The following is a 27,968-nucleotide window of genomic DNA, read 5'->3' as shown; positions in this document are numbered from 1 at the left end:
GAAAACATTTCGGTAACGACGGTTTGAGTACAAATAATAATTGTCATGACTTATGATAATGCAGAAGCAGCACCACTCACCGATCGTCATGCTATCACTATACAGTATTCTCAATTTCTTATCATTTTTTACCGTGTTACTGTCCACTGCCCAGTCAGTGTCCGACTTCTTTCCACCAAAATATACGTATTATTATAGAATATAGTTATGAGTTATGACTTTATAGTATTTATATTTTTACGCCAACTTACTATATTGGTCTAACTCCCATTAGAACGTTTATTTTAAACCCATTTTATTCTCATAGAAACTGCTTTCCATTTAGTAGTCGACTGGATTATATGCTTGTATTATTTTCTTAGTAGTCTCGTTGAAATTAATCGCTTCCGCGTGTTCTTTGGATTGTTATACTGCTGAGAAAATTATCTGATAATCATGAACGACCATGAATTTGAACTGTAAGCGCCTTTTAGCTAAATATTTTATTATTGTTGTCGATGCACTTAAGTTATTGACGTTTTTGTTTATTTTTAGCAACAATATTATACAAAGGTCTACTCAATTGTTACAAAATATCCAGACAGGTGCTGCAGTACCGGCTAGAGTTGCTCCACCGATGACCACAACCTCAACTCATCCTCCAATAACAAGTCCTAATCATCCTCTCAACTCGGGTGTGCCGAGAGTCCATAGAAGAGCTACAAACAGCATCCCAACACAGTATTCTATTCCTAGTATTCCTGGTATTCCTAGTAATGCTTACAATGGACAGTTCAATAATTATGGATATAGAGGTATGACAAACATGAATATTGGTGGATTCAACCCTTACAATACATTTGGACAACTACCAAACACTCCATTCACAAATCCGTAAGTATATAGGTAGTGCTAAACAAACATTATGTTATTTCGGTATAAATTCACTTTTGCTACCCAGCATTTTTAAAATTTTTTTTTTTGAAACATACCTACTTATTCAACGAGTTAAGAACAATGGTCCAAAAAAAAAAATTGCAGGAATCATTATTTGTAAGTTTTATCCTTTTAAAGTTTGCATTGTTTTTTTTTAATATCCCAATTTTATGTATTTTAGAATTAAGATAACTCGCTGATTGTGCAAATTGTGATTTCATTATCATTCCTGACTCGTTAAAATATGTAAAAAAAAAAATTTGATATAGACACTGCAAGCGGTAGTACAGTGTTGTGCGTATGCGTATCAATGTAAAATTATACGCTTTGAAAGGATATAACATTCAAAATAATTATTTAAATTTTAAATTATATTACATATATATGAATAATAAATAATAAATACATACATACAATATATTCCTACAATTATATAACTTTTGATACATCATAGGTCAATCATCCGGATATTTGCTTATCCGGCTACCCTTGACATTAATTAGTCTGGATAATCGGAGTTAGTTCTACTGTGTAATATAAAATAATTTTCTCGATATTCACATATATCTGGCAGACTCCTTGACATTGTCCCACACAAAGGCCCTCCAGTACACGCCAATGGCTACCTACTGGCTACTTAATCTCATTAATAAAATGTAATATAATAGAGTTCATTATTATGTGACTATAAATATAATTTTTGATCCATTTTATTGTTTACCATTAGGGCACAACTTTTTTTTATCTTACCGATTTTCTTACGCTTTGTTTATTTTCATAGAAGTGTAAATGAACAATAAGAGGAACAGTAGAAAAATATCTAGTTGCATGATTCTAGTTATTATTAATCATGTCTTTTTTATGGTACGCCAAATGGGGGTGTACTGTTGGCATTATACTAACCCCAATTTAATATCATTTATTGAATACAAAATTCATTCTACGTTAAAAATATTATAAAATTAGGTCATCATAGCTGCCATTATCGCCTGTCCCTATAAGTATGGGATGAAGAGTCTTAGACTGTTACACTAAACATGTCTGGTTGGTACAAGTCCTGGCGCTGCCCTGATAGCTTTTCCTCCTGTTTAGAAATAATTATTTCCAATGTGGTAGAATAATCTAAATGTCTGCATGGGCCTCTAACAGTTTCGTCAGTTAGGATATCAAACCACCTATTACCTACACAAAAAGTTTCTACCATTGACGCCTGGGAGTCATAAAATCCCTTACACCACCATGACACTGCTTCCTGTTATATAGAAAAACGTGACAAGCAAAGTAATAAATTCTATTTTTATAGAGCCGATTAAACAATTGATATATTAATGATAATCAATTTTATTGGTATTGATGCTTAGGTGTATCTAACTTAATGTTTAATTTTATGTTTTTACAGGTACGTAAATGCAGCATCTGAAAATTCTCGTCCTGCTTTTGATTCAATACAGTCTGTTGTTCAATCATTTAACTCGATCAGTATGATGTTAGAGTCTACATTTACCGCAATGCATATGTCTTTTCAAGCAATATTAAGTGTAGCTGAGAATTTTAGTCGTCTAAGAATGTTTATGATGAAATTGTATTCAACTATTGTATCATTCAAATTAGCTCGTTGGTTTTTAACTAAACTTTTTTATCTATTAAGTAAGTACATTATCATACATTACATTATTAATTATAAACATCGTATATTGTTTACTTAATATTCTATGTAGAAATGGTAAGAGGAGGTAGTGGATCGAGTACCGAAGAAGACTTGTGGGCAACTTTATCATCTGCAGATAACCATAGAGAAATAATAACCTCTGATGGACGATCTTGGCCATTAGTAGTTTTTACTGGACTTCTAGTCAGTACACCGTATCTTGTATACAAATTACTCAATTCAGTAACACCAGTAGCGGCTGTAGCTGGCCCTACTGTCAATAACAGTCTACCTTCAAACAGTGAGTATGACTAAAAATCAATATTTTATACTTACCTTCCTTCATAGGCAGCATATTGGGAAGTGTGTGTAGCTTCCCCAAAAGTATAATCTGGGATTGCAGATGTATAGTTTTTTTTTTTTTAGAGTGAGGAGTTTATATAAACAACAAAATTTCAAAAACCATAAAATCATAGATTTCTTTCTAACTAGTGATTATATTTAAAATGTAATAATATATGATTCGGTCATTCAAGCAGTACATATACAATTAATTAAAATCAAGTTACAATGAAAAAATATAGAGGTGGGAAGTCGTAAAAACTATTCATATTTTTGACAAGTGCTGCCCATGATTATTCTAACACCCTAAAATAATTTTATCAATGCTTAATTATTATCAATGCTCATACTCATTTCCTCACCTTTTACAGTGATTATTGCCACTGCGCATTATGACTGGAGCAGTACAGATCCAAAAACTATTCCTTTGGTGAAAGGAAAGTCTTATTTGACATCTCAAGAATATATAGCATTAGCCAGAGAAACTGGATGGCTACGTGTCGATAGCTGTGATGGGAAACAAGGATATGTACCCTTTAGTTGTTTTAAGGCACGCAAAACTGATATTCACTCAATAGAGTCTCAGAGACAATATAAACCCAATGTGAGTACCAATAATGCACCATCAAACTCAATTCCTCAACAAGTGCAACCAAAATCATCAACTCCGGTCACTGATGTACATGGTAACCCAATATCTCTACCTCATCCATTGGTTGATTGTGATAAATCCAACATTGGTAGGCAGTGATTGTAAAATAATATTTTTATTATTAGTTATATATTAATTGTTATGTGTTCTCTTACATGTAATCAAAAAATTTGTATAAAAAACAAAATAATAATCAAATATTAGGAATTTGCAGACTATGAATGTAGACAAAAAAATTATACAAACAGTATTTATTTTGTTTTAAGATTTTACTATCATTATCATGTCTGAAACATATAAAACTCAACAATATTTTAAATTTGTTACCATCATATTTGGCAAGGTTTCAAATTATACTTATAAATATTTTTTTATTTTACATTCATTCTATAGTTATTGTGTATGGAGATAGATCAATTGTATTAACTAATAAGACTTGTTTTAACTTTAAAACTTAAATATTGTAATTTTTTTAGGGATAAAAAAATGTTTGTTGGTAAATTTTATTCTTATATAATATATCTAAATGTATCAACATTTTAAAAGATAGGTACATTATTGAACTATAATAATATGTTACATTTATGATTTTTATTGTATGTATAATTTTTATAGTAAATTAAGAACATTTTATAAACGATAAGTGCTGGTGCACTTAATTTTTAAAATAATTAAAATTATGGAATCCAGGTTTTGAAAATTGGTTTTTTATCATTTTGAAATTAAAAACAGTTTTTGGTCCTGGGTCCAAATATGATGAATTCTGCATTTAAACAATTGTATTTAAACTTGACTTTAAAATTCAATGTTTTAACAATGGGCGTAAATTAAGGAGAGGGCTTAATCCTTGAACCTTCCCAAAATATTTCCTAACAACCTCGTTAGTATAATAAATTATACTAATACATGTTAAACCATATCCTTGTCTATTGGGTTTGACAACTATATTTCAAGTAGAATACAAATTCTAAGTATTCACCAACTGATGGTCTTGATTAATAATTATATTAATAAAATAATACTGTCATGTGCTGAAGTAATTTCTTTGGTTAATATTAGTTACTAAGTAGTCTCCGTAACACCAGTAATTTAATTTGTTTATCATCTAATAAACCAGACCTTAAAAAATCTCAAAGGAGAAATAGAGCTCAGTGTACATGCGTCTTAAGCTTAACACAAGACAATGGTGTGGATGTGGAATTAAATTTTAGAGCATTCATTATTGTTCAATTAATACAGTTTATGATGAGCAATTTGTATACAATTCAGATTTAACAAATAGCAATACTTGGTTGAACACTTGAATGACATTATAGATATTAAGTGGAGCTAGGAATGTATTGCATTTAAAATTGTTTTTTCCTTATCTAACTCACGTTTTGAAGTTAATATTTGGTTTTATTGCTTAATATTAAGTGTGGTTTATAGTAAAAATTCGCAGTATTTTCCTTATGTATTAAAAAAAGTAAAATGTATACTAATTTAATGTTACTAATTTGTTGTAAAAAAATCATAATATTTTCAAGTTCAAAATTTAACCCAAGCTATAATATATTAATATTATAAATTTTTTTATTTAATTTCATAATTTTATAGATATTTAAATATTACAAAACATTTATATTTTAGGATGCAATGTAGTGAGTTTCAGTGTACTTCATTGTTATCGTCGCAGTCCACTAATAATTAAAGACAAATGGTGGGATGTACATTTAATCTCGTGTCGCTCTAATATTCTGCCGTACTATTTTTTTCCTTATATTATTACTTCTAAAGCTTATAGTATATAGATTTTGGCACCACTATAAAATGTCAAGAGAGTCAATACCCTCCTCCCACAAGTATGATTGCAAGTAGATGAAATTGTATAATATTTTCAATTTTAATAACTTCAGTCATAAAAATGAAATACAAGCTTAATAATTAGTTATTCGTGAATTAAACACATTTTAGTATATTATATCTGTGGTGTAAATATAATATTAATATGATGTACAGCAGTCTCCACTCACATTTTTAGGTAACCGATTCTCAAAACTGGGCAAGGTTAGTGGTTTTTTTCAACCAGTTAAAGTTAAGTTACTCTAATAAAAAAACTAAGTTAGAATATATGTTAGTTTTTGGTATTTGCCAAATTTCTAACTTAGTGAGAAGTATGTTTGATGAAATTAGTAACTAAGTTAGTTTATTTTTATAGCTTAAAATAGAAATTAAAATTTATTTGTTCTAAATATGTTACATATTGCATTAATTAATTACTCAGTGTCTGTATTGAACTTAAATTATTGGTGACCTAACTGACAATTTGATCAAATGTCTCAACTTTTAAGTAGGTAGTAATAACTAATAACCTTTATTTCTTAAAAACAAAATTGGAACATCAGACATTAGAATACAGAAGGTACAACAAAATAAGAAATATAAAAACAATATGATAGATACTATATTCGTAAAATATGTCTTTATTCATAGATTTATAGAACAACTAGATAGCCGTCTTTGTACTACCGTTGAGTACTTGTGTACACCTATACAGATGATTTAAAAGATTTAAATGTTTCTAACTTGGAAGGAAAAATAATTTTCAGTTGCAATAACTTATTAGCGTTAAATAATAATGTTTTTAGTGATTTAAAATGTGAGAACACATCTTTATTAGGCCATCCACATAAAATGGTTTTGATACAAAAAAAAAAAAGAGAGTGTACGTTTATATACATTTGGAGAAATATTTTCTACAAATATTCTAAATCCTGTAAATAAACTCCATACACTGACTAAAGCTATTTTATTTTATCACCAGTAAACATTTTGTTCTTTATATTTAAAGTTTTTAATTTTGTTTTGTTATGTCAATTAATTTTTTTATAAAATTGTTTCCTTGTAACTTTATACAAATATTGTATATTGTTAAAAATATAAACTAAACTTTTTATACCTACATGAATAAATATATATATATATATTAATATTACAAGTAATATTTGTTTTCAGTTTGAGACATAATAAACAATATTCTTTCAGCTTATTGTCTATACATATATGCGGAAAGACTAGCTGATCTCTGTAACAAAACAAATACCTAGTTGACAAAAAGTGTACTTACCTATCTATATAGTTAAATTTGTTTCCAGTGGTGGTAAAAACAAATAAGAACCTAATTAATTCCAGCAATAATAACCATATTTATTTTTCAAGCTGCTACAAATCAATAAGGTAATGTTACATACGTTATATACATAATAAAATACAATATTATATTATTTAATACTTTGAATTTTTGAATAGACTATATGATATTTATTTGATTAATATACTGTGATAACTGAATACTGATAATATTGTTTTGTAAGCATTGCCTGCTTTGTAAATGGCGGCCAACCTCAATGATTCGAAGACGACCATCTATTTGTTGTATATATCTATGGTCTTATTTATTTTCGATTAAAATTAATATAGGCGTCGTGGTTTAAGTAATAACGTGTATTACAAAAAATAGAGTTATTGAATAACTACCATAAATAATTAATAAAAAATAATATGACGAAAATTAATGTTTTATCATAAAATTAATAACTCAATATTTATTATTAATAAATTATGATCATCGCTAGTCTATAGACTCTGATATCTGGCACTCATCAGTTTTAAACTTATGGATTTTTAGAATGAAAAAAAAAACTACAAAAATACTTATGGTTTCTAAGGAGTTAGAATATTTTACACATTTTATTCAACTAAGTTGAACTTAAGTTACAATGTTAATATGAATTTAAACTAACTAGTTAAGTTTGTGTCTAGCTCTACTGTTTCAGCATTGAAAATTCTAAACTAATATAAAATAAAAGTGATTTTAATTGTTATTTGTAATCAAAACAAACTAACAATTTACTAGAAAGCAGAAGAGGTTCTTCAGATTTACTATTAGATTATAATTATATGTTTAAATTCTGATGATATAAATAAATTATTTTTTTAACTGTAACCAATTCCAATTTAATCTTGAAAATTAATTCACTGATCTATACTTTAATTTTAGCTATCAGGATAAAAGCTAAAATAAGAACAATATAAAGTCGTAAAATCACGTTTTTATTAGATAAAAATAAGGATTTATAAATATGGTTCAGGAAATTCGAAAGTCACTTCCCTACCAGTCAGCTTTCTGTACACTGAAGCGAAAGTATCCACCTGTAATAAAAAAAAATACATGATTAATAATAGTAAAAATATATCTATACTATTATGGGTGCAACTAGTTATCTTTATTTTTTTGTATGCAAGAAGTCTATGTATTAAAGTGAGCTGAGGGGAGGAGCTTCTCCCCTAAATTACCTTCAAAAGATTCACACCTAGATACTTGGAAATTTTTTATATATAGAAAAATTGACTGTTTCTATTTACTATCAAACTGAAAAATTTAAACCTAAACTGTTCCAGCCACCTGAATATGACACTATAGTATTATTAATTATCATGTAAACACTGCCAATCATGAATGGAAAAATACTTTAAATATTCTAATACATTTTATGTAATAAATAAGTTTAGATTATTTTGTATATTTAATACATTTAATGGCAAATATTGGAAAATAAAAATAGGGATTCTAAAATCACCTCCCAAAATGGCACTATGTATACTCTATAAGAATAAGGCAGTATCCGTAACATTCAACTAAGTTTCCATATAAGAACTTTTCAACATAACTGTCTCCTCCCTCCTCATACTTGCCAGTTCAGAAACTACCCAGTGTGACTGATCAATGATGCATTAAAAAATAAATTAATACCACTAGTCAATAAACCGAGCATGACAGAAACTTACAGTACAGGTGCCCTAATAAAAATTCTACATACAAACCATATTTTTGGGTTAACTCATCTCTCGGTTATAAAAACTAATATATCTAAATCATTGTATTATTGAATTATACTAAGTAGAGGGCACAAACCAGATAATAAATTGATAATAATTTTATATTAATTGTGTATAATTGGTTCTTGATAATTTTATAAAGATTGGAATACATTTGATGTATATTATATATAGTATATATATATATTTATAACCTTAGAAATTACCTTATGTTCAATGTTTGTTTGCTGAGTCTTGTCCAAATGTACTTTCATGATTTGTTTACCATCCAATTTCACACGAATGCGTTTGCCAACAATTTCAGCAGGAAACACCAAATCATCCAAAATAGCATCATAGACCCACGTTAATGTACGGCTAAATAAATAATTCGAAAATCAAAATTTGACAAGTTACCTTTTATAAATTTAGTTGATTAAAATTAATATAATTATTAACAAAGTGGTCAAATGTAATTAAAAGTTGATGAAGGCATTTCAAGTTTCAAATAATCAAATCAATAATGAAAATTAATAAGAACAGGTAACAGTAAATATATAATTTTGCAACTTTTTATACATTGTCTTAATTCAACAATCCAAAATAAGAAATTCACTATTAAATACAACAAATGATATTAATTTCTATTTCATACCTTCTGGGGCGTTTTTGTTTGTTTTGTGTACGAGTTTTCCTCGTTGGTTTGGGCAAAATTTTTCGGTCACCAATGAAGACAACATGCTTACCACTGAATTTCTTTTCCAGTTCTCTAACAAGACGAGCTTGGATTTTTTGGAACTGTGATCTTTGTGGCATTGGTACATAAATAATGATACTCTAAAATATAAAATTATGAATTATTATTTTTATATTTTAAATATATAAAGGATTTCTTCAACTGATAGAGGTTTTGAAGTCTGAGTCCCCAAAAGAGGGGTTTTAACATTTTTTGAGACATACACTCATTCTTCTCTTTAATATATACAGAATATATACAGAACTTATAGTATTAAGATCCCATTTTGTATGATCTTAAGTTTATTACCTACAATAATCTTTAACGAATTCTGAATCATTAATAATATTGATACCTACAAAGAAAATGATACAAATAAGAAATATAAACAATACTAAAGGTAAGATACTACTATAACTAACACACATATCTATGTTTCTACTTTTAAGTATGTAGAATTTAATGAAAAATATATATTGCTATACCCAGCACACCCCCCACCTATTTGACATATCCACGTTGCACGATCACAATCGTCGACAGTCAGCATGCCACAGCACCAAAGGAGGGAAATGGCTGCTATCAGTCTGTATTCGCAAAATGAGTTTTAAAAGATAAATTTTAATTACAAAAACCATACTATTCTTTAACCAGTAATCCAATCATACAATCAGAAATTTGTGAATCCTGGAGTAACCATTTATGTACCACAAGTTAAGAACCCCTTATAGGCTAGTATATTATAATATATGGTTTATACAGGATAAAGAACACAACATACAACAGTTTGATGAAAATCTATGCTACCTGTATTTTGTAAGCCAATAATAAAACTTACCTTTTTGCCTAAGAGCTCAATTTCTTTAGCTTTGGTAATGTACAACTCACGAAGTTGAGCTTTTAAGTCACTATTGTTTTCCAATTCCAGAAGAGCTTGGGCAATGGACAACTCAAACTGATCAGGGCCTGCACTGCCCTTTTTAACAATTTTAGCTTGCGTTGGGATAGGCATCTATAAATAAAAAATTAAAATAATCAAAGTAGGTATATGGGTTTTACGACAAAAAGTAGGCATAAATATTTTTATTATACAAAAATAAAAAACAATTTATACAATAGGTTTGGCATCTTATTAAATTTGTTGCGCACAAAATGTTCAAAATATGTTCAATTACAAAAAGGTACACTTCAGAATATATAAGGTTAGTGGACCTATTACCTAATAATAATGTAACAAAATAAAATTAAAATGAATACCTTATTATGTTTATTGATATTTTTCAATCGTTGTTTTGAATTTTCGTTATCAGAAAAACTGCTATCACTTAACCTAAGTATCGTGTAAATACATGCTACACGTTTATTAAAGATTTGATTTAACCTATATCTTGTCAAATCCCACCGATAATTATAAAAAAAAACTCAATTAAATCAATTAACAGACTTAGCGCTAGTCGGTAATGACAGCGAGTTTGGGAATTTTAATTCCTACAAAAAATAATACGATGTCTATGAACTAACTGCTATATGCCTGTACACGCGCATAGCTGTTGATAACTAACGTCAAAATCTAACGATTCAATAACTAAATTTACAAAACCAATTCAAATCTAATATAAAAGCAATGAGTACAGAATCACGAAAATACATACCTTGAAGCTCGAGTAAAGCAAAGAACGACATAAAAAATCGAAGAGAAAATCCGAACTTCTCAAGCCATCACATGCACGTTCGATGAAAAGAGAGAGAGACGTCGGCAGCGAGCAGAGTTGAGATAGCCCAACAACAATATTCTGTACAGGCTAGCAAACTCATGAAAATCAATCTCCAGCACTGCGGTATTATCATTTTATGTTTTTTAGGATTTGCATAAATATTTCATATTGTAATTTGTAATTGATTATTCCTATTTCGTTATATTACGAATAAAGGATTAATAAAAACTAAAAACGATCTTGCGATTGCCCATGGTGTTTTTTTTTACTTACATCTTTAACATAAATACTAAATAGTATATTATTTAATTTAAGTTATCTGGTGATCATGCCGGGTATAGATAGGAATTCGTGATTGTGGGTAAAAAAACATAATTTTATCGGCGCTACCAACTTATCCGTTCTCGCTTGAAAAATGAAAGGCGTAAACTATCATTCTCGTTTTTCTATACGTAAATTGACCTTCTATAATCATGTGTTTTAACCCCGTCGCGACAACTTGAGTAAATTTTCTTTCCTTTAAACCGCTCACGGCTCACCACACGGACTACCTAGCCGGATTCTGGCGGAAAAATTCGTCGACTACCATCTCGACCATAGGAGTTAAGTTTTGTACTTAAAAACAATCCTAAATACATAGAAATGAACTCAAGACTAATAGTCTTAGGCTCGAAGCTCGCCTTCCGAAGTTCACCGCGGATGTTCACAACCTCGGCTACGAGGTTAGGCACAAGCAAGGATGAAGGTAAGCGATGTTCTTTTTTTTTGTGCGTAGGTAGTCAGCTTTCAGCAACTCCGCTCTTATTGTAATATGTTCCTATTGCAATAGTTTTAATGTCTAACCAGTAACCTTTACTGTAACAATCAATTACCAGCATGAAAGTTTGCTACGATGAATCTTTCATATAGTCAACTTTCCATTATTAATTCTGGTTTATTCATAATATTATTTTGGTAGTTAAATAAACATTTTCTTTTCAATGGTTCAACTAAACATTTTATGTAATTCGTTAATTGAAATTTGTAAATAGTCATCTAGACAATTTTGAAATTTTTTTGTTGGTGATATATATTATTTAATATTTGTACCTATCTGTGTCTGATATTCCTTTAATACCAATTAGTACTCGAATCATCAGATATATTTTACATCTTATTTAATATAATTAATATATTTTTATATAAATCTAAGTAGAGGTGTATCAAAATAATTTAAACATTGTTAAATTTAGTGTAGGTAGATAGTGGAATTAGATTATTCAAAACTTGAACTGTATCTAATAATAACGATAAATTTTCATTTAGTTATTTAAACATTTTAAATTTTAAAACCAAACATTTATTAAGTTACTCAAGATTGATTACAGGAGTAAATTAAAGTTAATTATTTATTTTATATTTGCGCATGTTTAAATACATTTAAATTAGGCTATAATATTAACTACTATAATATGCTATGATTTGGCTATATTTTAGGAACGGCAATTAAATTCTGAATCTTTGAACATCTCAACATCTGATGCAGATCTAGAAATCTGAAATGGGGGGGATACATTTTTTTCATAAAAGTACAATTATAATTTTAATACTTAATAGATTATAGATAACATAAAAGATAAGATTTGATAACAATATAAGCATTTGTATTCTGTTTTTATTTATATTTTAAATTTGTGGATTTTTATATGGCTATTTATCATATTAATTAATTTATAGTAGGTATATAACATTTCCAAGATGAAACCCTCTGGATCTGTGGTTGCATATCAGACAGTTTAATTAGTTTAGAGCTTAAAGCTTGATTTCTAAACAGTATAAATGTTGAGTGTATAAACTTTCCTACATTTATTAATTTTTTTGTTACTTCCGAAATTTTACATTACTGCTTTTTATGAGTAGTTATTAGTTATAATAAAATAAATTGTATCTAGTTTTAATAGAATACCATAAATCAGAACTATTTATAATTGATAAATATGTATTATGTAGGTACCTATATTTTAATTTTACTTCATATTCACAGTAGTTTAATAACAAATTAAATAATAAACGTTTAACTTACATACCAAACAAACAACCTCAAAAAATAATTGTTAAGAAAAATACATAAAAAATCAAATTGCTATCTATTAGCAATCAAAATGATTCATTCAAATTGCATAAATATTTTTAGGTTTTAGGGTTAAAGTAAATATTACTTAATGTACAATAATATTTCAAATTCATTCCATGCATATCCTTTATAAATTATAATTGACTAATTTTTAAGATCCTCTGTGGTTGTTCATAATGGTGAACTGTTGTACATACTAATTATCTTTAACATGCCTCTCAAAAAGAAGCCATATGCAAAAGATCAGGTGACCTAGGAAGCCAATTGCTAAGGATCATATGATTAATTTTGAATATCTCTGTTCTATTAATCCTTTCCTAAACCCTTTCTCTTATCTGATCGTACTATTATGTTCCTGTATTTTATAATATTATCATTTGCTGGTAAGATATTAGAAACGAACAAAAATACCTCATTGGCTCAACCTCAAGGAAGTTGAACATTTTTTATATTTTAATATAAATATTCAATTGTTTTTTTCAACTATTTTCTTAAATTTTCCATTGATTAAAATCATTAAAGTTATTTTTTAAATAAATAATATTGTATCCATTAAAACATAAATCATATTTTGTATAATTTATTTATTTTTATGATTTAGTTATGTTGACTTTAAGTGTTTATAACTTTACTTTGGTTGGTATACTTTAATACCAATATAGATAGTTAATAAAAATAAAAATATCCACAATAACTTATGAGTGAGTTATGCATTATAACTTATCTATCATCAATACTTTTGAAGGGGAAATATTAAAAATAGTAAATTTATTGAAATATTTCTAATAAAGATTATTTTAGATTATTTATCGTTCAAATCACGTTGAATAATTCTAGTTATAGTATTATTAATATTAATACATTTTTATTTTTAGGATTTCCCGATCCGTTGGATTTGGCCACAGGTATTGAAAAAAAAGAAATGCTTTTACGTCTAGCTGGAAATGATGTAAGTTTTATTTTTAATTATAATATTTAAACTAATATTAATAGTATACATCAAATAGGTAATGTACTTTTTAAATTGCTTCAAATGTTTGAATATTTCTTAAATGAATTAGGTGTATTAGTAATTTTCTAAAATGTACTAAAATAATCAAAATACCAACTATCATTGGTTACAATGATTGATCCTGTTGGTTATTATAGGCTATTAATGGTTCAAACATAAAATAAAATTACAGTCAATGTAGGTAATTCAATAACCATACTTGGTTTTTAAGTCCAATCTAGATATCAAAACTTCATCGAATCTGAATAATTATGAAGTCCTTAACAACTATTGGCACTCAAAAATTAATAAAAATTAAATTTATCTCATTTTAATTAATGTTTAAAGTTATTAATAAAATCAAAAATGTTATGTTGTATTATAGGACCCGTACAATTTAAAATCTATTAAGCGAGGTGTGGGAACCAAAGAAACACCAAATGAAATTCCATCCGCCTTTGAAGCTAGAATTGTTGGTTGTGTATGTGAAGAAGACTCATCACACGTTAAATGGATGTGGCTACACTCCGGCGAGCCAAAACGTTGCTTCTGTGGACATTGGTTCAAATTAGTTTACAAGGAAGCTCTTGTATAGATAATTAAATGTCGTTGTTGTTCAACCATATTCAACAAGTTTAGTCCTGCTCCAAATATTTTTTTGTTTGTAAAATTGTTTTGTCATTAAAAAAAAGTATTGTTGGCATCAGTATAAATTATTACTTTGATTATTAATAATAATTTATTTTTGTCCAATACAGACAGAACAGTATTAAACAATATTGTTCCTCGAGAATTAGCCTTATATCAATGAAAGCACTTATGTTTTTCTAGGTCTCTTACAGTTTGCAGATTCATAATTAAAAAACATTTTACCAAATAATTATATATTTTTTTTTTTTATCAAGAATACTTGAGTTATATATAAATATTTATATCTTTTCAATTAGGATTTTTAGATATGCAAAGAACAGGTTAGAAGTGTACAACTTTTATTATTATTTAATTGTTGAAGAAACTTAGTTCCTATATAATAATATGTTAGTATAACTGGGTTAACTTTTCTAAAATATTAACTGATTTTTTTTAAAGTATTAAACTCTTAAAAAATATAGATGTACACATAAGTTGTAATGCTTAAATGCTTAAGTTACAATGATACTTTACAATATATTGTTCAAATAAATTGATTTTTTTTTTTAAATAATAATTAAAATATTCAATTTATATTATTTAAAAAAAAAAATACCTCAATTGATTATTTGATTGAAAAGATCTTAAATGTATTTATGATGACAAAATAATAAGAAATGCTGCGAGTTCTTTTACAAATACTTTCAACTAACTATTAATTGTGTGTACTTACATTAGTCAATATCTTTAATTATAATTTTTTTTTACTAATTTTAACTTCATAGTAAGTTTGAATTCATAGATTTAGATTGTAATTTTAAAATGTTTGGGGGAGGCAAGGTAGGCATTTGCTGCTGTCTGATTTTAAAAGCACCCTAATGGGACGGTGCATGGTTGGTTCCATTGAACCATTATTATATTTTTTAGTATTTATTTTGAGAAAATATGTTATGTACTAGGAAATTATTGTCACAACTCTCAGTGAATAATTAATAATTGGAATATATTTAAATTTAGACTCATGCGGGAACTTGCATGAAAGTTGGTATTTGCGTGCATGTATTTGTTTTATCAAGGAAAAGGGACATATTATTATGTACTATAGTATGCGAGGTGAAAAATGAGCGGCGATTGTGTCACCCCCTGTGGTGTTTTTTCAGTAATGCTGATAGTGGTAAGGACCCTATCTGAAAAACGACAGGGGGGAGAGCAGTTTTATAAAGGGCTCCCTTTTAGTTTTCACCTTGTACCCATTTGGGCTAGCCAAAATTTTTGTTGCCCTCGGGCCTCAATTAAAAAACTAAATTGATGCCGCTAATTTTGGATGAATATGACAACTCGACAAAAACTTGATTCAGTGTATACCATCATATTTGCTTCAAGTTGGCTACCTCTCATATTCAATAACTAATTGCTTTATACCATTTTAACTGTAAAGCTACCTACATGTGACTTATATTGAAACATTTGCCTTGAGGTGTTATTTAATATTCAAAAACTTATTGCATCGAAATTAAAGAAAATATTTATAATTGATCATTCATGTATTTTCCTATTTGACAATGTTATTAATCAATTTTATCGATATTTAATATGAAGTTGGAAAAATAATTTGACCCTAGGAAAGTTAAAAAAGGTTTAAATTATTTCGTAAAAGAATGTGAAATTTTTAATTTTTACTTTATATATTATCAAAAACAAAACAAATTATGATAAATTACCTACATATAATCAAAAATAAGAAAACAAAAATCTTAAACTGTTTAACATCTTAATAAATAAACATAGGTTCCTAATTAAACTTAAATCAGCCTGGTTTCATAAGGATTTTGTAGTTAAAAAATGAAAGAACTAATGATTTTAAGTTTTAACCTAATTTCATGTTGAAGAATTCAATTCGAAAAAAATATCATAAGCTATTTTTTATATCTAGCATTGGCAATGTACAGACAATGTTTTTTGGATTAACTTTATCATTATCTGGAAACAAGGATTTACCTGCTCTTGTATTTTCAAAAAAAAATTTATATGCCACCCAGACAAGATCACAAACTTCATATAAAAAAGCGGCCAATGCAACCATATTAGCCAAAAAAAATTCCTTGGGGTTGACATTAAAATTTGAGATTTCATTAGAAATTAAAGCTTATAATATTTCAGATACTTTTTTTTTTTTTATTGGTCTTGAAATTAATAATTTCCGCTTCGACATCCATGGCCATTAGCGTTACAAGAAAAAAAAAGAATTAAATTAGTTATAAACAATGAAACAATTTGCTCTTACAAAATAGATTTGTACATGGTTCAGATACTTTTATTTGGGTATGATTGAATGTAATTTATTTAATTTTACTGGACACGTGTTAGTAGTTGACTATAATTTTACAAGGATATTATGAAATAAAAACAAATTAAATTGTTATCCTTTAATATTGTCAAGAAATGAAAATGCTTCTCATGTGTAAGGTACAGTACATTTTATTTGAAATTTAAAAAAATAATAGAAATTCGTTCATAACTTTCAATGTTACTAAATTTGAAGTTAGGAGATTTGGTTTTAGTAGCCAACTTCAAACAATATTACAGTAATCTTGCATCTTAAGACTTATTTTACATACAAGTAAGTTAATGTTGATATTTTATATAAATAGGAATATTTTATTAATATTCAACTGACATTTTAAAGTATACAAAATTAATAAAAATATTTTACCATAATAAATAACAAAAATATGTCTTAAATATTCAATAGAACTAAAAATTAAATTTTTTATACAACTAAAATAGTGTTTATTGATAATTTTTATGAAAAACCTAAAATACAACATATGATTCCACAAATGATTAAATTTAGTAATCCCAGTCTACGATCTTCTCCAAATTTTCCCAAATGCCAAATCATAGTAATGACTAAAACAAGTTCAAGTAAATATTCCGTTTTTGAATTTTCTTTTGATGTGTTACCCTATAAAATAATGAATGTAATTTTTGTTTAGATTTAAACGAAATAATTAGTTTAATGAAAGTTAAATTAATATGTTATTAACATTTTCTAATAGGTACATATTGTTAAAAACGGAAAGGCATTTTGCATTATACTGTCAAATTTTTTTTTTTAACAGACAAGCAAATCAAAAGAAATTTTAACTTCTTTAAACCTTTGCCTAAGAAGTAGCCAAGTAGGTATCCTTATTTGAGTAATTTATATTCTAACAATCATGTATTACCAGTTTTAAGTATGCTTAGATATTTTTTGTTGTTTTTCAGTAGTTGAGATATTTTACCTATAAAGAACGCATGAAGAGATTTCGAACAGAAACCAGACAATTCCATTTTTAAAAACTTTTAAAACATTTTTTTAATTTTGGAGCTATTTGGTTTTTCATCTGTTAATACAAAACTTAACAGCATCAAGAACTTTATATTTAATTTATGGGTTGTTGGATCTGTCACGTTATTGTGCAGATATACCAGCTCATTTTTTTTATCTAATATTATCTAAGCAACATTTTTTATTTTAATTATACTAGAAATTTTAATATATTAAATAAACTATACCAACATTTTTTGAAATTAATTAACTCGGCAATTACCTTTTTTTGATAAACTATTACACCTAAGCACCATATAAGAACTTTAGTTATTGACTCCGGCTTAGAGCTTCTTTTTGATTCGTTACTATTCAAATTTTGCTTTAAAATAGAATTTTCTTTTTCTAGCAAATCAATTGATGAAACATTTAAATTAACTTTCTTTTCTTCCATTATAATCTTAAAAAAAAAAAATGTTAATGTAGGTAATTATAACCAAGTAGGCAATAGTTTATAGCACAATGGTTCCAATCTTGCAATATTAATATTTTAAAATATGTGGTAAAAATAATAAATACATGATAGTATCGATAAAAATGTGTAACGTTTGAATACAAATAATCAATTTACACTTGAAAAATCATTTACAATGAATTTATTCATTCTAAAAAAGACAAGGAACATTTAATAAATATAAAATTTACCTTTTTTAATTCTAAAATTTCTTTGAATAAATCTTGTTGCTTATTTTCATAGCCATTAATGATACATTGGTAAGTTTCATTAATGAAATCTATTTTTTTACCAGACTTGTCAATAACTTTACTATTTTTTGGCCTTAATTTGTTTAACTTCTGTTGAAAATGATCATATAAAGATTGAAAAATTGATAGTAATTGAAGAGATACTGAATCTTTTTCTTTAATTATACATAATATTTGTTCTTTGTAACATTCTTCTAGATTATTTAAATTGCATTGATGTTCTTTGCTGAGACGACCAAATTCCTTTTTATATGCATTATGTATTGAAACAATTTCATCATTAGATGTCTCACTTGATGTATCATAATTCCTATTACAAAAAATACATATTTTTTATATTCATAAATAATAAAAATAAGCAGATTTTCAGATTCTCTATAATATGATTGATGAATAAAATTTGCAAGTCTCACGAAGCCACAATTATTTTTTATTACTTATTAGGTATACATTATAATTAAATACCTACTTAATTTGAGGATTAATGTTTCATAGTAATTCATTAAACAGTTTAATGTAAACCAGAAAACATATTCAACTAATAACTTAATAATTTAATACAACTTTATTAATAAACAGTAATTCAATATTAATTAACTTGACTAGACAAATTAAAAATGCTATACATAAGTAATTTAATCATTTAACTTCTTCATCATTTTTCTTCTAAATACAATATTAATAACATTGATCAGGGCCGGATTAACGTTTTTGCCGCCCATAGGTTGAAATAAATTTACATAGGTATTGATATTTTACTAATATCTCAACGTAGTCTTTGGGTCACACCAAAAAAAAATTTGCCGCTCTAGGTTTAGCCTACACAGCCTAAGCGGTAATACGGCCCTGACATTGATGGTAAAACCAAATGGATCAAAGTTCAGTTCTACCCGAAGTCTTGTTATTTTTATTGATATTATCTGTATATGTGATGTGTGATGTGTGACAGTCTTATGGTTCCATAATATATTTTGGAATAAGAAAAAAATAGGCTATTTACATAAAAATAAACTGTTTATGCATGTTTTACAATTGTGAATTCAAATATTTAAAAACTGCATTAAGGATAACAATTAAATTAAAATTAAACTTTTTAAATTTCAAGTTTGTTATTTGTATTCCTGAGGGATAGAGAAGAACATAACATCAGGAAGCTCAAATAAACACTAGTGAAATAACAAGGTTTAAGCACGAGTAATAATGTCTCAATTGACTTCATTTTAGTTTAAAATACTCACCAAAGGGGTACCTATTTTCTACAAAATACTAAATGCATAATGGAAAACGTATACAAAATAAGACACTTCAAATAATACTCACATGACTCACTACAATTGCTTATGTAAAGAAATATATAATTTATTTTTTATGAAGTAGGTATATATAGTGGAAATTATAATATTAATTTTACAAACAATATACTAATCACGTAGTGGAGAATTAGGTACTTGTGTAAACTGCAATTCGTGTATAATACCTATAGGCTATAACCTAGTATAATATTACTCATACTCGCTTGCTTGTATTTATAAATATTGAAATTTTAACGTTATTACCCAATTAGTGAGTAACAAAAATAGAAAATAAAATAGAACTTTAGAAGTTAAACATTATTTGTTATCAGAATATCAGATAAACCTCCGTCTTCCAATAGTCCAATTACTATGAAAATAAAACCTCTTGGCATTTCATAAATTACAATTTCACATGTTTAGCCCGATATCGGACAGTTGAATAATTTGTGTTTTATTTTTGACCTGTTTAGTGTAAAATGTACGCTACTCAGTATTCACTACTCACTGGTCAAAACTTAACCCTACAATGCATAACGTTACTTGAGAGTAACAATGTTTTTATCAACATCTTATACTTAAAATAATGATCGTTTTATGCTTTTCTACGTATATACTAGTAGCTAAGGTAATATATATTTAGTTTATAGTGTAAAGAAATAGTAATATAATAATAATTATTAATTAATTTGAAGTTGTCCGATATTTTTCTGAGTTATCAGCGTTATCAACTTTTTTCATTGAGTATGTCGATATGATGTACGATAAATCGGTCCTAATTCATACAATTTAACTTGGGAAAAATTGTACATGTTTCCTACACTGTATTTTATCAATTCGTTTGAAATGTGGACCTTTTGTAGATTCGTACTACTGCAGATATTCGATTTTTACTTTGTTACACATGGGTAACACTATGCATTCCCTTTACATTATCATTAAATTATACACTTGTGATACCTACAGAACAGATTGTTTATCAATTTTTCTTTTGAAGTGCTTTAGCTGCCTTTTTTTCATAAAATTAGTACTTATTATAGCTAGTTGTTAGTTAATTACTTATTTATTTAGCTTATAATTGTTTAAAGCACAATAAAATATGGATAATAAATTAGCTGATGATGATATAGTTCATTTATTAGATATTCCATCAGATTCTGAGGATGGTTTTGAAAGCGACCTTGATACTGAACAAATCGAAATGTATGATGAGTACAGGGATTTATTAGAAGAACCTGATTTATCTACTTTTACAGAACTCTTATTAAATAAATTTCCTGAAAACATTTTAGATGAAGTTGTTCAATTTCCTGTTTTGGATCCAGAACTGGATAATGGTAACAATTTAAATATTCCTCTATCCTCATCTTCTCCTGAACCAATCACCACACCAAATAATAAAAAAACCAGACAGACCCAACAAAGTAAAACACCAATTTTAACAGCTCCTACCAAACCTCCTATAGTAATTCAAAATATTAAATGGACAGATGGCAATTTTCCAGTATTAGAAACTGATTTTCTTGGCAATTCTGACTTACCAAATTATATATTAGACCTAGATACACCTTTTCAGATTTTCAAATATTTTTTTACTTCAGATTTGATGGATCATATATGTTCTGAGACTTATAAATATGGTGTGCAAAAGAACTCCAGTAGCCCCTTAAAAATGAGCACTGAAGATTTACAAAAATATATTGGTATATAAGTTGGTCAATTTATGTTATAGTTTTCTAAATTTGTTTGAAAAAAAAAAAAAAAAATTATATAATTTCATAGAATGTATAACAGTAACTGGCCTGAGATTTTTTTTAAACATTATTATTTATAATAATGTAATATATTATTATTTAAACTTCATGTATTTTTTAATTTTGTTATTGACGTGTCAAGCAAAATTTGTTTTAGGTACATCTGGCTTATAAAAAACGAATAATAGAATTCATAGGATGTATGGTACTATGGAATTCCTAAATATAATATATAATATCGTATAATGTAAATTCATAGTGTTACTCAGAAGTAACAAAGTACAAATTAGTGGATTTTGGGAGTAAAAATCCAAATTTGATTTTTTAAATATTTTTCATACTATCTTTAGGATATAAAGATAAAAAAAAAATTAAGAAAAAAATTTAAAAAAAAATCATGCATTGTAGGGTTAAAAGCCAAATGCTCAAATTAGAAGTTAGGTACCTTAATAGTTAATACTAGGGAGTTAGGACTTAAAATACCACAAATTATTCCTTTATCTTTTAATTTAGAACTGTTATCAAATTTTTTGTTTCATAAATATTAGCGGGAACTGCAGGATGGTTTAAACAAAGAGATCTTATAAATGGTTAGCAGTTATTGGCAACCATGTTTTAAATTAAATGTGTAACCATGCCCCATGCCTGTAAAAATGGCTGAGCACGACCTGTGAAGTGTACATACAAAATAATAAAGTAATAATCTTTCGGTGATAACCACTTTTTCGAATTATTTTATTTTACTTTTCATCTAAGTTAAATGTAACTACGATATTAAATAAAATTATATTTTTTGTTTTCAATGAGTAAACAATACTTCCGGAAGATCATAGAAATTTAATATTTTTTTTCATTTAATAACCATTGCATTATTTGATCGATACTTGGGTACAGAGTTTACGGTTAAAAACATTAAGGTGAGTCTATATCGAATTAAGTTAGTTTATAAGTTATTTCTCGATCAGCATTAAATACAGAATTGCCTTTTTCCTTCGACGTTTAATTAATATCATTTTTTGAATTTAACTCAAATTGCCGCTTTGTGGTTTGTCCATTGACCTGGTTTGGTAGGACATGATCTTTGGTTCTGTTTACAAGCTAGGTAGAAATGTCTTGTAACCATTCGGCTTAACTGTGGTTATAAGTTTATTGAGTACAGATACCAATGTGGCAATGTCCGCCGTCCGGCGTCCGCACTCCGTTTTGGGCGTTTTGAGTGTTTTAACTTATTTTTTAATCGGAATATCCATTTGATTTGTTTAATAAATTGTATTTAATTTTTGCAAATTACCAAATAAAAATTTTTATAACACAACATTTTAATTCTCATACCTAATCTAGTTTTAGGCATTAATTATAAGGTATCATATTTTGTGAATTAAATTTGAAACATTTCCAAATCATCCCTACTGTTGATTTTATACAAAATAAATCTCAACCATAAACTATAATACAATATTATGTAGTGATATGCTATGTAATGGTAGTTAAACAGTTAAAGCATATTTGCAGTTCATAACATTTCTTCACACCACAATATTAATCATCTATTCAGATTTATTTCTGGAGATAGGCTACAAGTTAAATAAATTGAAATAAATACGCTTTCATTTGTGTATGCGTTTCATTGTAATAGTAGATACTTTACGTCTACTCCCATAGTCCCATCAACAGTTAATATTTTATTCAATTATAATTTCATAACCTTATAACAATTTAAAACATATAGACTAATAATGATCATAAATCTTTTAATTCTAAATTTCAAGCTGTAATATTATATTTTAATCTGGTAATAAAATATATTGTATTTATCTAAACATAATATTTTTTGTATTTGGAAACTAGGCTACACAGAATTACACCAAGACTGCCTTGTGGGACTTTTAGACAATCGTTTAATTAAAACTAATCAGAATTGTAAAGGAGAATTTTAATAAAATGTATACACACCAACATTAAATTAATAAAACAATATTACTGTATTAGCTTCAAATATAGAGTATATATAAAAGCATAATAGTATATAATAATTAAATATACTGTGTTTAAAAATTGGTCTAATGGCGTTTCTCATGAATTAAATTATTTCTTATTGGCTCTACTGTGAAGAAAGAGTGGCAATAATTTCTGACGCCTGTCGCTTATGCATTATGGTATTTAGGCATTTAGTATAATTTATTTTATACCTAGTATTATCTCTTATCAGTGCCATGTTGAAGCCAGTTAAAGCCAACAACTACTGCCAAGCTGCCATGGTGTCCAAGAGCCCCTAAGCGGCCTAAACACATTTAAAACTATATATATATATATGTCCAGGCCACTCGTTTAAATAAACCTTTTTTATTTTTAAGTACAGATTATTTAGAAACAATCAAGTCACAAGCAATATTTTTGAAGTATTTTGTAATAATTTATATGTTTGTTATATTGAAAATAGAAAATATTAACAACCCGTATTTCAAATATAAAATAAGCACATTTTTGGTAAAAGATACAACAAAACATGGTCCTGTGAATGAATGGAGCATAAAATATTAGTACCAAACTACCTAATTCAATGATAAAAACTTTGTTTGATGAACATTTGTTTTTAATTACATTGAGAGGAGATTGCAAGGTTAATTTATTTTGAAATGATGAGGAGCGTTGTCTGGTAACTTATTAGAAGCAAGGTTGGAAATAAAAAGTTTGGTTGGTTTTGGATTTTTTTTATACTATTTTTCAAGTTAATTGGATGGGAATATAAGTAATGTTTGGATGTTGAGTTTATGAAGTGGTGTATCATATTATGTTGTTACTAACACACCAGTAGCTGTAAGCCTGTAACTATATCAAACATTTTTTTATTGTATATTAAAACCATATAATGGTTTTTTAACATTGAATACATTCTCCCTGGTTAAATGGATTTGAAAAAGTATTACATTTTGTATTTTAATATAAGTATGTATATATTTTAACTGATCATACCTGAATTAATCACCACTACAGTTATTGGTTATATGACTCTATGAAGTTATTAACCTAAAAGTTAAAAGCTGTGTAATCATAACAATACACAGAAAGTAAACACAATTTAATATGAACAATAACTTTTTTAATTTTTAATTTTGGAACTGTTGTATTTTTAAGTAAACATAATATACAGTTCTGTTTAAAGTAAGTATAAACCACAAATTAATGGTATTAACTTGTTTTTTGTAACATAAGTCTGTTACCACTATCTATTGTTTAAGATGATTATATGATAGAAATGTCTTAATAACTAGTTATTTAGCCATGATGATAGGATTGTGCGTATATTTTTACTCTTATCTACAACAGGACTACTACAGGGGTCGGTAATTATTTCAAGGTAGTGGTATTGTAAAAAAATGTCTGTGTCCAGGAAACCTTTACTTTTTTTGCTTATGAATGTTATTCTGTCACCAAAGGCATAATTATTTGGGGGGGGACATGGGGAAATATCCCCCTCAGTCTTTTTAAAAATAACTTAAATTCTTGTGAGCACTTGGCTGTAAAATATTTTGAGGTTTAAAAATAAAAATTAATGGACAATTGGACAAATGGTTAACTTATTAACATCACAGTTAAAAGATAAAGGTGATAATAACTTACGACTTCTGATATCAATTTTAACTGCTTAAAACCTTATACCTACCTTCTTAGTATAAAAACAGAATAAATTATATCTGTTATTGTATAATACTTAACAGCAGAATCTACGTAGTACGAAACGTCAAGATATTTGATCAGAATTATTATAAGTCAAATGTAGAAGAATATGCATTTGCATAAAAATCTGGGCCCTATTAATGACTATTATTTTTGTAAGTTACACAATAGTAAGGCCTGGGATTTTAATGCCTTTAATGCTCTATACTTAATATTTTTATGCAATACAAATTTTAAATAAGGCTCTACAATTTTTTTAATTTTAATAATTTTGCTATAAATTCTAATATAAATTTGGTACATCTAATTCATTTTAAAGAAAAATAAAATAGTTCTGCTGACAAAACTGATCTTTTTCAACTTCTTTAATCTGTAAAAACAATTATTTAAACAAATCAAAGTGCTTTGAAATCCTAGCCAAATTATTAATACTTAATAGTTTTACTAACTTAATAGGAATGCTTGATGCGTCAGTGCATTTGTACATAAAAATGAATTCCAAAGAAATACTAGTCATTTATATAAATTTTAAAGAATAAAACAATACGCTGGTGCAACTAAGGGGGTGCTTCAGCACCTCCAAGCTCTAATTCAGCACACCCTGGCATTTGTTATAGTACATCAAAAGTAATGTATGAACTTTGATGTAAAATAGGCTGATTAGATATTGCAAAAAAAATCAAAAGAAAAGTTTCAAACCTCAATTATATTTTTAATACAGCTGTGATAATAAATGCATAAATATTGTAGGTACTATTCTTCAAAAATATTTATGAATTAGTGGTGTAATATTTTAGGGCGGGTAAATAATGTTTTTATTAAAATTAGGTCCTAGAACCTTAACTAATAGTTAACATTTCTAATTTTAAATTTATAGGTATTTATAATTTATGAGTAGGTACCTAAGTAGTAACAATGCAATTTTTAAAATCATGTTATTCTAGAAAATAATTTAAATAACATTTTGGATTAACATCAATTGAAATTCTCTTCACACAATAAGTTTCTGCCCTCTGGTTGCTACTTAAAACAAAAATATACTGTATAGGTTTATACTCATAAATTTACTTATATTGTTATTATATACACATATTATTATGTATTAATAGGGAATTTAAAATATTGGATATTTGGAAAATATGTTATAAACTAATAACTAATAAGTATTTTAGCTCATAATCAAAAATATTGAATATTTAATCAAAACATTTTAAGTACTATAATTAATTAATTCCAATATTAAGAAACGCAAACTGGTTCTGTTTGTGACGTTTTTCATTTGTGGTGGCTGGACCAAAAATTAAAATATAGTACATTATGATTGGTCTCCACTCTCCTTAGCAAAATATCAAAATATTTAATAGTCTTCATAATATCATGCGTACAACTTTGTCCTTGTGTGTTGCAATATTGTTTTAATAAATTAAATATTTGTATGATTAGCATTCAAACTTAATTATGAAACATTATTCATAACAACAATTACGTTAGTTATACTATTCCGAATTTAATATAAAATTCCGCAGTCGAAAAATAATGCCTATGCATAGCAATTACTTGTACCATTGATTATAGAATTATTCTATAATCGATGCTTGTACCGACTACCGAGTAGTGATATCTAATAGTAAGTGATGATCTAATGATGTTCAATTTGATGTTCTACGATACTATTTTTAGAGTGCCTTGATAAAGCTGATCCATATTTTATATTTACTATTATGATTTACGGCATTAGGTACCACTATTATGAGGCAATGAGTGATTACTGATCGTGATACATCATGAAAATATTATGTTTTAATCGTACACTGTACACCAAATCGAATGTATAGAACTTATCGTCTTCATAGTTTCATGTCAACTAATAACAAGGTGGGGGGCTTTCTTGTGTTTCAGATTGACGGCTACGACAGTTCTACTAAGACTGCTTGCGACCACATTGGAATAAATTATTATTACGCTACTATGGTAATATTAGCGTGAAAGAGACGTAAATAGTGAATATGCTTGTGTTACTCACAGATGGCAGCACGTAATATACACAATTGCATCGCTATTAAAACACACCGTGGAAAGACGGAATCGTAGCCGTGTGACTGTGTGAGTATTAAAAATCATAATATTTATTGTAATGTTGTTTTATTACCATTATCAGTGCTCGCTACTCGTCGTAGGTATAAAAAAATATATACGGTTTTATATTGAAGTAACGTAATATTATTTTGTATTTTCGACGTGTGGTGAAACGTTCGGTGGTGGCGTCATATACATATTGTAGTAGATGTGTGTATGATTTAAAACAATAATACTCGCAACGACAACGGTTATGAATTATTATGATTTGAGTCCCGGTCCTGTCGTCGATAATTAATATTAATTATTATCAGTTCCAGTAGTCGATATTTGATACTACCAATCGACGTGTTGTTTAACGACCTGGTTCCCCACACAGGGGGGGCGAACGCGGTGTATATACGTTTCTATAATATTATTATGTTGACCGTTATAGTTGGGTTAGTTATAATTATAAAATACGTCTCATAATTAAATATTATTATATACCCGGT

At 27.3% G+C, this 27,968-nt stretch overlaps 5 protein-coding genes across 6 annotated transcripts in view; 3 read left to right on the top strand and 2 right to left on the bottom strand.

The window, feature by feature from the left end:
* The first annotated feature begins 188 nt into the window (after nucleotides 1-188).
* Nucleotides 189-4,068, top strand: LOC111037033 (peroxisomal membrane protein PEX13). The gene is made up of 5 exons (XM_022319388.1): nucleotides 189-458; nucleotides 535-873; nucleotides 2,315-2,562; nucleotides 2,634-2,864; nucleotides 3,277-4,068. Exons 1-5 carry the CDS (start codon nucleotides 436-438, stop codon nucleotides 3,654-3,656), a joined length of 1,221 nt encoding a protein of 406 aa, XP_022175080.1. The 5' UTR covers nucleotides 189-435; the 3' UTR covers nucleotides 3,657-4,068.
* A 3,560-nt stretch (nucleotides 4,069-7,628) lies between these two features.
* Nucleotides 7,629-10,935, bottom strand: LOC111037018 (40S ribosomal protein S7-like). Its single transcript, XM_022319368.1, has 5 exons — nucleotides 10,803-10,935; nucleotides 9,989-10,162; nucleotides 9,070-9,251; nucleotides 8,642-8,792; nucleotides 7,629-7,748 (listed from the first exon to the last, which is right to left on the bottom strand). The coding sequence occupies exons 2-5, from the start codon at nucleotides 10,160-10,162 to the stop codon at nucleotides 7,671-7,673; spliced, it is 585 nt and encodes a 194-aa protein (XP_022175060.1). The 5' UTR covers nucleotides 10,803-10,935; the 3' UTR covers nucleotides 7,629-7,670.
* A 374-nt stretch (nucleotides 10,936-11,309) lies between these two features.
* LOC111037019 (cytochrome c oxidase subunit 5B, mitochondrial-like) lies at nucleotides 11,310-14,849 on the top strand. Its single transcript, XM_022319369.1, has 3 exons — nucleotides 11,310-11,610; nucleotides 13,854-13,927; nucleotides 14,355-14,849. Exons 1-3 carry the CDS (start codon nucleotides 11,508-11,510, stop codon nucleotides 14,562-14,564), a joined length of 387 nt encoding a protein of 128 aa, XP_022175061.1. The 5' UTR covers nucleotides 11,310-11,507; the 3' UTR covers nucleotides 14,565-14,849.
* A 2,478-nt stretch (nucleotides 14,850-17,327) lies between these two features.
* LOC111037030 lies at nucleotides 17,328-20,459 on the bottom strand. The gene is made up of 4 exons (XM_022319385.1): nucleotides 19,995-20,459; nucleotides 18,615-18,984; nucleotides 18,193-18,369; nucleotides 17,328-17,564 (listed from the first exon to the last, which is right to left on the bottom strand). Coding segments are annotated over exons 1-4 (711 nt in total). The 5' UTR covers nucleotides 19,997-20,459; the 3' UTR covers nucleotides 17,328-17,402.
* A 1,901-nt stretch (nucleotides 20,460-22,360) lies between these two features.
* The window catches only part of LOC111037029, a 43,928-nt gene continuing 38,320 nt past the window's right edge, over nucleotides 22,361-27,968 (top strand). For both annotated transcript variants that reach the window (XM_022319383.1, XM_022319381.1), the window contains exons 1-2: nucleotides 22,361-22,637; nucleotides 27,298-27,501. The gene's annotated coding sequence lies outside the window, so the exon portion shown is untranslated. The remainder of the gene's footprint in view (nucleotides 22,638-27,297; nucleotides 27,502-27,968) is intronic.

The sequence above is a fragment of the Myzus persicae genome, unplaced genomic scaffold (genome assembly GCF_001856785.1).
Source record: "Myzus persicae strain clone G006 unplaced genomic scaffold, MPER_G0061.0, whole genome shotgun sequence".
NCBI classification, from domain to species: Eukaryota; Metazoa; Arthropoda; class Insecta; order Hemiptera; family Aphididae; genus Myzus; species Myzus persicae.
Note: the sequence above shows the minus strand (reverse complement) of the source record. Positions and strands in the feature narration are given on the sequence as shown.